The sequence below is a fragment of the Leptodactylus fuscus genome, chromosome 4 (genome assembly GCF_031893055.1).
Source record: "Leptodactylus fuscus isolate aLepFus1 chromosome 4, aLepFus1.hap2, whole genome shotgun sequence".
Taxonomy (NCBI): Eukaryota; Metazoa; Chordata; class Amphibia; order Anura; family Leptodactylidae; genus Leptodactylus; species Leptodactylus fuscus.
This window is the reverse complement of record NC_134268.1, coordinates 196,086,813-196,100,553: the sequence shown is the minus strand read 5'-3', so window position 1 is coordinate 196,100,553 and position 13,741 is coordinate 196,086,813. Positions and strand designations below refer to the sequence as shown.

At 44.3% G+C, this 13,741-nt stretch overlaps 1 protein-coding gene across 5 annotated transcripts in view; it reads right to left on the bottom strand.

Moving 5' to 3' along the window:
- The window catches only part of PFKP (phosphofructokinase, platelet), a 77,787-nt gene extending 65,012 nt beyond the window's left edge, over positions 1–12,775 (bottom strand). Inside the window, exons 1-2 of one of the 5 annotated variants that reach the window (XM_075271616.1) lie at positions 12,465–12,775; positions 325–398 (exon numbers count right to left, since the gene is read on the bottom strand). In XM_075271616.1, the coding sequence (XP_075127717.1) occupies positions 325–398; positions 12,465–12,549 (159 nt within the window). In that variant the 5' untranslated portion in view covers positions 12,550–12,775. The remainder of the gene's footprint in view (positions 1–324; positions 399–12,464) is intronic. The other 4 variants (XM_075271615.1, XM_075271612.1, XM_075271613.1 and 1 more) reach the window with 4 other exon arrangements.
- Between the last annotated feature and the right edge of the window lie 966 nt (positions 12,776–13,741).

Here is a 13,741-nt window from a genome sequence, read left to right as displayed (position 1 = left end):
ATGAATAAGTCTAGGAAAGCCCCATTAAGGAAAATATGAACATGCAAAATAATGTTATAACTAGTGTTTTATCAGTCATCTGGAAAAGTGAATAAATGACGCTACAGTTTCAGGGGTCCATTTGAGATGAAAAAAAAAATAAAAATCCTGGCAGGTTCCCTTTAAAAAAATCTCAAGAACTCCAAACTCACAACCTCTGTGCTTCTTAGATATTAAAGTGTGTTGCAATACTAAACAATCACTGGACTTTGATCACATGAAAGAATATTTTATGATTCCATAGAATCCATTATATAAAAATCAAACAGAAGAGATGAAACCTACCTCATGGACGAAGTAAACTTTGGCTTCTACATAGATTCCCATCCGAACCACAGCACGGACGGCTGCATTCATACCTGCAAGAAAAAGCAGACTTTATTAGTGCAATGACAATAGACCATGGTCAGAAAGCACAAAGGGTACTGGAGGAGGAAGCACCCTGGCATTGGGGCAAAGGCAAGAGAAACAGCAGGGAGATAAATATATTGCTAGGTTTTCATCTTTTAGTGAAAAACACAAATATTTTCGATGAATTTTTTTCCACTGCTGTTTTTAAGTCCGTTTTGTTGTGTGGCCTAGGCCTAAAGGGGTAAATCTATAAAACCAGGCAGCTATTAACAAGGAATAATCAAATAAAATGACGAAATGTAATTGTCAACACCAGAGCATGGATCAGCGTGCCGCCGGCGCCGCAACATGTCTTCACTTCTGTCTTCTAACATTCATTAGGCAAGAGATGGGTCATCTAGAGAAGGATCAATAATGTAGTAAATCACTGAGATCAGGCTATAAAGCTGTCCAGATACATTATAGAGCTGACAGCTATCTCTCCCGACTACCCCATGTATGTTCAGCTCAGATGACCATTCATGTGTTTTCTACGGGGAGAGAGGAAAAAGCAAATATACACAGTCCAGCCATATTAATGTGACCAGTGACTACTTTTGACGTCAACCTTAAATAACCAATCGCAGAAGGCACGTGTCATCAGCCATCATTGTGGAAGGCACGATGGATCAACACAAGTATGCATCTATCCTTGCGGACCATGTTCACCCCTACATGCGAATTGTTTTTCCTCAGGATGATGGCAACTACCAGCAGGACAATGCGACGTGTCATAAAGCTCGCCGTGTACGTGCTTGGTTCGAGGAGCACCAGGATGAGTTTACCATACTCCCTTGGCCAGCAAATTCCCCGGACATGAACCCAATCGAGAATCTGTGGGACCACTTCGATCAGGTTGTTCACACCATGGATGCTCAACTGCGTAACCTAACGCAGCTGGCAGCGGCACTGGAGTCGGCATGGCTCAACATCCCAGTGACATCATCACAACATCCCCTCTCTTCCTGCACGTCTCGCAGAGGTCCGCTCTGCCAAAGGTGGTTATTCTAGATTTTGACGGGTGGTCACATTAATGTTACTGGACTGTGTATGACCCCTTTGGTTTATCTTCCCAGGAACAAAAGGATCGGGCACGCTGAAATCCTAGTGTCGCAGCCAAAGTCGCCATGTAGTTCTAGCCTTAGCAGTCCATTCAGTTTCATTGGCTCAAGCCTTTGTGGAAAGTTCCTTCTCCCTTCATGGCCATCTCACAACCAGGAAATACTTGATATTGTGAGAGCTGTCACATTAGATGACACTAAAAAACTGGTAATTCAGGAGATACCGAGGAGATTTACTAAGAAAGAGGGGGTCAAAATTCGGATATAATTTGCACCAAAAAACTGGCTTACATGCTTTGTACCAGATCTAAGGCTCCATGCACACAAATGTGTTCTTGTAAGGTGCTAGCCAAGTTTTTAATGCTAGCACACTGGACTATTATTTCCTAGGCACCATAACGAAACCTGCATATTATCACAGGTCCGTGCTGGGGTCCATGAACCCAGGGCAAAACTCAGAAAAGGTTCTATTCTTCTCCACTTTAGGGTAAGTTCACATGGGGGTTTTTTTAGGCCTCTGCCTCAGGTTCCAGACCAAAATACGGGTAGCTGCAACTGGATACCAGTGCAGTGCACCGGCATTCAGTCGTGCACTCCGCTCCGGATTAGGCCCAAATGAATGGGCCTAGTCGGGAGTGTCTTCAGGCGGATTCACGAGGCAAATCCGCCTGAAACAATGAGCATGTATGGCCTCAAAATCCTGACCAAAAAACCCCGTGTGAACTTACCCTAACAGCTTGGTCTCACTGCAAGAATGATGGGTCCGTGAAGGGCAAGAGCAGCACATGAATGTCATCGATGAGCCATCTGCGCCGTTTACCATGAACCTGCAGGTGCACATGTTTGTGTGCATTTAGTCAAAAAAGCCTAAAACTTAGGCAGTATCAGTAAACCTGCCCGCCTGTATATGCATGCACTGTATCCTAGGTAGTTACGAAGATGAGCTTCATAGCTGTGTAATAGGCTTAGAGGATTTACAGGGGGCCTTATGTTTTCTTCATTCATCAGAAAGCGAATGGACCCTCCCAGGTCACTCCTAAAATAAGCACACCTAAAATTACAACCACATAAAACAGGCAAACACACACATGAACCCACACACACAGGCACCCCCACACGCACCCACAGACCCACATATTTACAACATCAGTTACACTTTAATCCTCTAGGTCACTGTTTTAGGGATTACTGTAATGATCTTTGTGTTCTCCAAAAAGCTCCAATAAAGCAATGAGGCTCAGAATACAGATCATGGAAGGATACAGAGGATATAGGTGTCCAGCAGTATACAGGGAATCAGATACCCATCATTAGAAGTCAAAGATAACAGGGGGCTTCATAGGATACAAAGTGTGATGTCAGGCAAAAGGGAAAAACATATAAAATGTACAAAGTTACTGTGTCTATAAAAAAATAAATCTATTTTTTTCATTATATGGCATTTATTTGAAGCATGATATGATAAAATTCCTTTAGGCCGGGGCCCCAACCTGCGCAGTGGAAATACTGCGATATCCAAAACCGTTGCAGTTTTGGAAATGGCAGCATGTCAATAAGGTAGAGTTCACACAGAAGGTGTCCATTTAAAAAACACACAAAAAAAACCGGACACCTATCATAAAGGACACAGACGGATAATAACTGATGGCTATCAGTTACTGCCCATTATATGTCCGTTGCCCATAGACTTTAATGTTAAAAAAAAAACGGACACTTGCTGCATGTAGGATTTTTTCGTCCACTTGAAATAAAAGGACATGGGTGTAAACGGACACTAAAGGGCACAAGATAAAATCCCATTGAAATGAATGGAAATTGCAAACGGACCAGCTAGTGTTCTTTGCTAAAATCTTGTACGGACAATAACCACGGACACTGCTGAGCGGTCACCAACGGTAGTGTGAACGCCCCTCTATATCTATGCTGGTGGACGCAGAGGAAACCATAGGTATAAAGGGGCCATAGGCCCCGTTCACACAGGGCACGGGACCACGTATTTTAGTCTTGATTTTGACGCGGGAAGCCGCGTCAAAATAAGACCAAAATGCGCCTACCACGACTTCTAACAGTGGCGACTTTCCGCTCCGGAGTAGGCCCAAACAATGGGCCTAGCCCGGAGGGTGCTGCCGCGAAGCAGACAATGGGGCTGAATCAGCCGCGGAATCCGCCTGAAGAAGGGGCAGCTCTCTTCTTTTTTCTGTTACCGGGAACAAATCGCTAGCGGAAAAAAGGACACTAGCGATCTGCATAGACCTCTATTGTGAGGGGGCGGATTTTGAGGAGGATGCAGCGCCAAAATCCGCCCCCTCTTTCCCCTGTGTGAACGAGCCCTTAAAGGGAATGTGCCATCTTTCCTCACATGTCTATTTTAGTAAATAGTATTGTATTCTTTGTGAAATAACAATTCTTGGGCATCTTAGGCTAAATTCACTCACATTTCTGCGTGTGCATATTCCGCCGCGGCAGCCGTGATGAGATGCTGGTACAGTGCACAGCATCCAGTAGCAGCTTTCCGCTCCAGATTAGGTACAAATGAATGGGTCTAGTCCGGAGAGTGCTGCCACAAGGCGGATGCCGCAGCTGAATCAGCCGTGGATTCTGCCTGAAGAAGGGGCAGCTCCATTCTTTTTTCTGGCAGCGGCAACATGCCACTAGCGGAAAAAAGAACACTAGCGGTCTCCATAGACCTCCATTGTGGAGGTGGATTCCGCGCCATAATCTGCTCCCTCTGTGCCCGTGTGAACGAGCCCTTACTTAATATTTTGTGTTGTGCCATTGCTCTCTTATTCCTCCTAGCAATGTATAAATAAATTGACAATTAGGTGTTACCAGCTGTAGGCGTGAACCTGCACTATCTGGCACTGCCCAATCACCGTCCCACAATCGTTCTTTTTCCGTGATGAAAAGTAATAGGTCCAGATGCAGCCTCTGTGTGTCACTGAGATCACACGCCTGCAAATAGACCTGATGCAACGACATGCCAATAGACCTGATACAAACTTGTAATATATTTACAGGGCAGATTTGTCGCATACATCTGAATGGGGTTGTTTCTGCAGCATGTGTATGGTTTTCTCCAAGACCCATTCAGTTGTAGAAATGATGCAACAAACCTGCCATGTGAATATATCCTAAGGCCAGTTTCAGATGTACGAGGTTGTCTATAAAGCTGTGTATTTGCGGCGGTAGACTTGGGGGTGGCCATGAACACTCGTCTGTGATACAAGCACAAATCTGTGATAACATATATTAAAGCTAGGTGAGATTTATATCATTTTCCCCACAGTATCTGGTGATTCAACACACATGGATGCAGAATTTAAAAAATGTTACTGTAAGTTTGGCCTCCTTTATATGATATCTGCAGAATTCCTTTGACTTTCGGCAGTGTTTAGATGCACAGATTGTACAGGTAAGAACTTTATGTCCTACTGATATCAGGGGAGCCGAGGTTAAGGGGATGGTCATCTATCTATCTATCTATCTATCCATCCATACATCTATCATCTATCTATCTATCATCTATCTATCTATCCATATCATGCTGGTACATTATCTGTATTTTGCATATGACTTTGTTGGGAATTCTTTATTTAGACTATGGTACGATTATGGCTCCATAGAGAATAAGCACTTACATATTGTACATTGCATAAATGCACTGTCTGGACGCTGGCCATGCCTCCATCGATGTACACTAACAATTACCCTGGGGACCTTTGCTTACATCTTCAGAGTCTGAAGGACAGAACCATATTCCTTATTCTAAATGTGGAGGATAAAAGGTCTATTTCAAGCCAAGGGTCTGCTGGTTTATCTTTCCCTGCAGGCTCCAATGACAGCGCCCGCCCCACCTCCACAATGCAATCTCTTCGAAATATTCAATGCATTCCCTCTAATGACCTTGCTTGGTTGGACTGAGGTCACACCTGATGCTCCAGGGCTATTTTAAAGCACACTTGTGCCCTTCCAGCGCCATTCAATTCACCTTCACAGTCCTTAAATCCTTAGGGACCCTTCCTGACATCAATTGCATTTTTCTGTCTTTACGTCAATAATGTAATTATTTGTGTCTTAATTTCTTAAGTCTTAATTTTCTGTTCTGCAAATATGTGACACTATATAGTTATAATCGCCATCTCTTTGCAAAGGGAGTAAGGCATGTTGTTGTACCCTTATTTTTTACCCAAAACTGGTTAGATAAAGTGGCCACAAACATACAACTGATTCTATAAGATATCCATGAATATGAATACTCGGTTTTCTAAGTGTATGTTTATTTTAATTTCTTAATATAATAACATTTCCTATGTGAATCTGTCCTCATCACGACACTTGCATACATGTAAGGCCCTGTTCACATCTGTGTTGTGGTTAAATTAAGGGCCCCCACATTGCTGTGCCAGATTCATTACTGTGTTGTGCTTTTTTTTTTTACATCAAATGTGATCAAATCTGCAATGGATAATGCAAAAAGATCCTCCAGTGTAGATGTAAACTGAGCCTTACCCCTTGTTCACATCTGCGTTCGGTATTCTGTTTGAGGAGTCTGCATGGGGACCCCCCCGAACAGAATACCAAACGCAATTGCAAGCGCTATACAGTAAAAGCACACGGACCTCGTAGACTATAACGGGGTCTGTGTGCTTGCCGTGCGCTGGCTGCATGAATCGGGCATGGAAAGTAGATTGTGAAGTGCTTTCCTGTCTGCATGAGTCCTGCGGAGATCTGGCGGCAAGCACATGGACCCCATTATAGTCTATGGGGTCCGTGTGCTTTCACTGCAGTGATCACTGTGCAGCCATCTTACTAATTTACTATTCCTAATAGGCAGAGGTATAACTTGAAGCTCCTGAGCTCCAATGAAAACTCTGTAAGGGGTCCCCTATCTACCTGGTGCCATTTAGAATAGTAGTATATTTTATGTGGCACAGGGACTTTTGGCCCCCCTACAGTCCAGGGCCCAGTAGTGACTGCTACCACTGTACCCACTATGACTATGCACCTGCCAACAGGTAGTGATATGTCGCCTGGGCCTGATAGGACTATGTATAGCTACAGCCAAAGCTAATGATATAGCAATTACACTTCCCAATCTATAGAAAAAGAAAGGTTCATTCAGCAATTCATCATTGTGGCCGGTCTTATGTCACTCCCTCAAGGACAGGCTCAATGACTGAATCACTGGAAGGGGGAAGGATGTGATATCCATACTGCATGCTATACATAATACCAGTATACCAGGCCTTTCCTCCAAACCCGCATTTTAATGTGTAGGATTACGGAGGTTTCCACCCATAGATATGATATTAAAATATGAAAAACTGAATAATAATAATATAAAATGTTATAATATGTCCCCTTGGGGCCCATAGGAAGGCAATAAGGTGATAGCACGGTACAGGGACAAGTGGATGAATTTATTAAGACTGGAGATTCTTATTCCAGTCTTAATGGATTTCCCGACAAGCGTATGACTGGTCAGGATTACTAAGAGGGTACAGCAGTAATTCTATCGCATGTAGGTGAACCTTATATCAGATCTACACCAGTCAGTGACTGATAACTCACGCCCACCTAGAATCTGACCCGCCAACTGGAGCAGTTGCAATTGTTTGAGCAAGTCATGACTGCAACTTTTATTTTTTCCGTCTTGTTCCCAAAAAGGAGGCATGCAGGGGGCAGAGCCATTAACCCCACCAGATTTATCATCAGTTATGCGTGAATAATGCCGTAAAGATGATTTGTGTAGATTTCCTATGCAGTTACACAGCCTGATAGAGGAAGGGTCATTAAAAGACAACATTATTCCTGAATTTGCGCCATATCACAGACAGACATAGTGCGCAGGCTGATGTCATAGTACAGAGATAATGCACATAGTAAAGTCATAGAACTGAAATACTGAACACAGTAACATCACAATCCTCTTATATTTGACACAGTGATGTCACAGTACAGGTGTAATACAGACAGTGATGTCACAGTACAGAGATAATACACACAGTGATGTCACAGTACAGGTGTAATACACACAGTGATGTCACAGTACAGGGATAATACACACAGTGATGTCACAGTACAGGGATAATACACACAGTGATGTCACAGTACAGGGATAATACACACAGTGATGTCACAGTACAGAGATAATACACACAGTGATGTCACAGTACAGGGATAATACACACAGTGATGTCACAGTACATGGATAATGCACACAGTGATGTCACAGTACATGGATAATGCACACAGTGATGTCACAGTACATGGATAATGCACACAGTGATGTCACAGTACATGGATAATGCACACAGTGATGTCGTAGTACATGGATAATACACAAAGTTATGCCATAATACATGAATAATGCACAATGTGATGTCATAGTACAGAGATGACGCACACACTGACAATGTACAATGTAAAGTCATAGTACAGAATAAATGTACATAGTGACATCACAACAGTGTGATAAATCACATAGTAATGTCGCAGTACAGGGTAATGCACGCAGTCATGTCACGAGATAACACACTAAGTAACATGAAAAGTGAAATAATCTACACAGAGACATCACAATAGTGCTATACTTTGCGTGCACACAGTGATGTGACTGTACTTATAATGCACACAATGAAGCTATATTACGAGTCAGACATAAAGCATGGCACTTATACTATGACATCAGTGCACAGCAAAGAAAAACCTAATGATGTCACCATGCAGGAAAAATAAACACATGAGAGAAAAATACAGCAAAAATAAATGTTCCCTTCCATCATCCAGAGACATGACAGGCTGCCCATATGCCTGAGTGAGTAGGTGTGAGCTCCCCTATATATTGGACCCTATAGCGGCTTCTATGCCGGCCATCCTGGTAGTCACCCCTATGCATGCAGTATATTTCTATACACTCACATGCAGAGATATTCATGCTTAGTGTGAAGTTTCCTAAATATAGCGTTACCCCTACTGCTTTATTGCACTTGTCGTATTGAGCTCTGCTCCATCTACATAAATACTCATTTATAATGTTCTTAAGGCGATGAATATTTGCGGGGATCATCATGGTATATGCTAGATGATAGATCACGTGTGCTCCATCTAAATATATCCTGGCTGCATACATCTCTGCCTCTACATGCATGATCATCGCCGCCGCTGTTAACCCTTTAGGGCTCAAACTGGTAGGTTTACCCACAGTCCTATGCAATACATAGGCTGGTGCTGTACACTGGTGAGACCTTGAAGTACATTTAGAGGTGAAGATGATGAGGGTGATGCTGCCCACAAGAGCTTCCTCCCAGAATACGTGACTCAGAGGAAGCTCAGCAAGGACTCCGACTGCTGCACGTACACACATCCAGAGGGGCTGGGAGGAGAAGGAGAGCAGGGAGGGATTACAGGATAGAAGAGACAGCACGCTGACCCTCATCGCCATCATCTTCATCATCACAGGTGTCATGGAAACTCATACAGGATGATATAGCAACTTACAGATGACAAAGCATCCTAAATGTTCTTATGACGGAATGAAAGATTAGATCGCATGGTTGCAAATGTGCAATAATATCAAGATGTAGCAAAGTTGAGTTTGTCATTCGGCACAATTTGTGATATCAATGTGGATTTAGTAGGACTGTGCGGAAACTTACTGCTAAACGTCCCCCACATCAATGGATGTTGGTAGAACACGCCTAATTCTTCTCAACCCCCCTATGCACCTATACGTTCGACTCGGCCAAGTATACATGTTCAGAATTGGGAGGGAAGAGTAAAGAGCTACCAGACGTCTCCAATGTCAGCTTATATCTTATCTTATAAGAATAAAAGGATCGGGAGTGTAAAATTCAACATGCCTGATACTTTCCCGAACATCACGTCACGAATAGTCGGGGTGTCCTCATACATATTAAATAGTTACCCGACATTCCTGAAATTAGTGGGCTCAGCTAACACTGACATGATATGTATGACCAGCTTATATCTGGGGTGTAATAAAGCTTACCAGTGAATTCCCAGCAATGGATAAACTTAATTACTAATTTACATCCCGACAATCCAGAATCCTGTTTACTACCTTTCTAAAGGGGGAGGCCAAAACTCATGCTCCTCTGTCTCCCCTGCAGCCGCTCCAACTCTCTCTGGCGTCACCGACTTTCCTTTACACAGGTCGCGGGTCCATTGAGTATGGTGGAGTCAGTCATGTGACCGAGAGTTAGAGCGTCAGCAGAAGTTTTGGAGTTCTGGCCTCCCCAGGTAATAAACAGGGACTGGGGCATATATTTTTAATAATGCTTATCCAGTTCAGGGAACGTACTGGTAAGCTTTATTACACTGGGTTCACACTAGCGCCCGGACTCCGTTCTGAGCTTTCCGTCTTCTGCATACAGAAGATGGAAAGCTGTCAGACCGGGTCCGGCCGTGAGCACCGGTGAGTTTTATGCTCTCTGCCGCGAAACCGTTTTTTTTTTAAACCGGACACAGAGTACTGCATGTCCGACTCTGTGTCCAGTTTTAAAAAAACGGTTTCACGGCGGAGAGCATAAAACGCTCACCGGCACTCACCTTTCAAACCCATTCAAATGAATGGGTATGAAAGAGTCCTGCAGGTTTCCGTCTCCTGCTCAGTTTTGTGCAGGAAACAGAAACCTGCAGAACGGAGACCGGGCGCAGATGTGAACGAGCCCTTACTTAGGTTTATGCTTAACCTCCAATGCACAGGATATGGGAAACATTGTAGACCACTAGGTCTGAGAATGGAGACCCTTTGTAACCCTGCAGCTCCATTCAACTCTGTGGGACCGCTGAAGCTATAGTCAGATGTAGTCAGACAGTGATTGTATATCAGTATGGCCCGGTTCACATCTGCGTTCGGGCCATTCCGTTCCCCTCTCTGCATGAAAAATGCAGAGAGAAAAGTCCTGCAAGCAGCACTTTTCTCTCGCTTTTTTAGAGCGGAAACCTCACGGACCCATTAAAGTCTATGGGGTCCGCGGGTTTCCTATGGTAACCGCTTTTTTATGCGGATTAGGTATCCGTTTGGTGGGTCCCCAAGTGGACTCCCAGTATAGAAACCCATGCACAGATGTGAACCGGGCCTATAACGTATATTTGCATCTCCATCATCTACACTAGATTCAATATATTGTTCTCTGTTATCAGCCTTTTCACACCAGTAAAGGGATTCAGTATATGGGATTCAGTATATAATCTCTACTTTATTTTACACATACTGGTTCTAATAACCCACGGATACATTCACACACATATGAAGCAGTTTTAGACTGCAGACTTTAGCTTTCCTATAATAAAGGAAATACCACGGGAGCCAAAAATAGAGAACCTTCCAGCGTTTGCTGTTTGCACCAGCATCACAAGTAAAGATACTCTGTGCCTTGTAGTCCTATAGCAGCAGGAGGAGCACGTGTTGCTTAGAGTAAGTAGTGATTCTCATAGTAAATAGGCCAAGTGTGTGGGAGGTGGAGAAATGTGCGGATGTGAAGATACAGAGTAGTCATTCCATGAAAACCCTGCAATGCAGCAGCGTCGAGTCACCATGAGAGCACGGCTCAGCCCAGGAGCTGCCTCCTGTCATAGGTGACCCGCCTGCTCTGCTATCTCATGGAGAATCCCACCATTTTCCAGGAGTCTTCCCTTGTACAGTAATGGGCAATGTGCAGTCGGGTCCACCCACACTATGTACTAATGGGTAGCTTCGGGGAGAAAAGTGGAAAGGGAGTGTGATCTTACTGTCAGGGCTCACATACTATTTTCCAAGGCCTACAGCCAACTGGTTAGCATTTTGTGCCCCAAGGGACTTATGGGCTGCAATGTGTAAGTGGAATGAAGAGATTTAGGCTGCTGGCATGGGTACAGCTGGCAGGGCTTTATCTGACTCGTTCCTGAAGGTGGTTTATTAGTACTGTCCATCAATAAATTGCCGTTGATTTTATGCAACGACCCCAAGTGTCAGTGTTTACCATTATCAGGTTCTGTTCACACTTTCATAGTTTTGTTCTGATTTTTCGGCTCCAATGGGAAAAAAATGGAGAGACACTAGTGGCGCCCACCGAACCCCAATGACTTATTATGGGTCCTTGTGTCCATCATATTGACAAGAAGAATAGCATTTTCCCTGAATATAAGACAGAATTTCCAATGGAGCCACCAATGGAAATGTGAACAGTGTGAGAGGTGATGGACAAGGTCATGGGTCATCTACGCGATATTATATAAGACAACCACCAAAAATTGCATTGAAACGTGGTCTTCTAAAGAGGACGCTAAAGGAGATGACCTGTGCGCAAAATATATACTGGAACTAAAAATCTGGCCTGGATAAAAAGTGGTCTTCTTAAAGAGATACACTGGATATACTCTCTACCCCGCATAGTAAAGCAAGGCGAAATGTTACTAATATATAAATATTATGATTATGATGGTTACATAATATCTAGAACAGCTCAGCGCCAGGGGATGTAGACAGATGAGGCCTGACCTTGAGAATATACAGGGCGAATCTACATCACGCAGATACAGTAGTGCTGGGTGTAGGCACACAACTAACACAGCTCTGCTACATCTGTGGACATTTGCTAAATGCAAAATTTGTGGATATGCACCCTGGGGATCGGATAAAGGTTATAGCATGGCTATCCAAGACTATGGGTTCCTATGAGTCTTGGAGGGGGGTGAGGGGTGGTCAATGAGCTGTGCAAGGCGAACCTGACCGCACACTGACCAGGGTTAAATGCACAACATTGTATATCTCTATCTATCTATCTATCTATCTATCTATCTATCTATCTATCTATCTATCTGTATGTATTGCATAATGTATACATATACAGTATATAGATACGTATAAATAAATATATATATATATATATATATATATATATATATATATATATATAGTGAAGCAAGACATGAATAGCAGTGAGCAGGCAATGGCTTCTTGCACCTTACCTTGGGCATCTCCTCCGCTGGTCAGGACCCCTATGGCTTTACCAGCTCCAGACAGGTTCTCAAAAAACTTTTGTGGCTGTGCCATGTTTGCAATCCCCTATATACTCTAGTAATAAATAGACATATACTTCTATATCCTCCTCTGTATATAATAATATAGCTATATAATAAATTCTCTGCTACAAATATAAATATACATTCCACTAAATGCACTAAGACAATGTGCGTGTGTCCATAGAGTCGCTGTGCTGAGCCCTGGGCTGTGCGGGGGCCTGCGCTGCTCTGCGCCTCCTCTCCCTCTTCTTCTCTGCTCAGTCTGTGACACTCCCGCAGCTCAGCAACCGGGCTCAAGTGACGGCCACCGTAGCCGCGCCCCTTCATTGGCATAACCACGCCCCTCATCTTCAGAGGAACCGAAAGCAGAGCTACGTGAGGATGAGAAGTGGGCGGGGACTAGAGGGTGATGTCAATACCGGGAAGTCACCGGTGGGCGGGGCCGGCATCCCTGGAGCCTCTTCCTAGTCAGCTGTGCTTAGAGAGGGGGACACGGACAGGGCGCTTGTTATCTCAGCTGAGCGCTCCCAAAATGCGGAAGGTCTTGTGAGGGGAACATGGAAGGGCTTAGTAGAGACATATATGGACATGTGCTTGTATGTCACTGGCCTATTGGAAAATGCTGTAAACATACCCTCTAAATAATAAATAATCAGCCCCTCACCCCACAGGGTATACAGTATAGCTATGGGCACTGCAGAAGGGTTTTAACATGAATTCACACAGCAGATTTGTTCCGGAAATTTCTGCAACTGGACTACGGCCCTAACAAAATGGTCCCGGTCAGCTCGGCATAGTTGGGCAAGTGCTGGGGCCCACAGAGCCTCTGGGGGCCCCCCGGCACTTGCCTGTCACGATTTCAGCTCATCGGCGTCCGTCCGCCGATGAGCTGAATACATTGACGGATCCAGGGTTTGTGGGGAGAACAGCATGACACTGGGGCAGATGAAGGGGGGAGAATGGCATGATACTGGAGCAGATGAAGGGGGGGATGGCATGACACTGGGGCGGATGAAGGGGAGAGAATGGCATGACATTGGGGCAGATGAAGGGGGGAGAACGGCATGACACTGGGGCAGAGACTGGGGGGAGACATGAAACTGTGGGCAGATAAAGAGGGAGAATGGCATGAAACTGGGGACAGAGATAGAGGGGGGGACATGAAACTAGGGGTAGATGAAGGGTGTATATGGAAATGGGGAGAGATGGAGGGAGGACATATA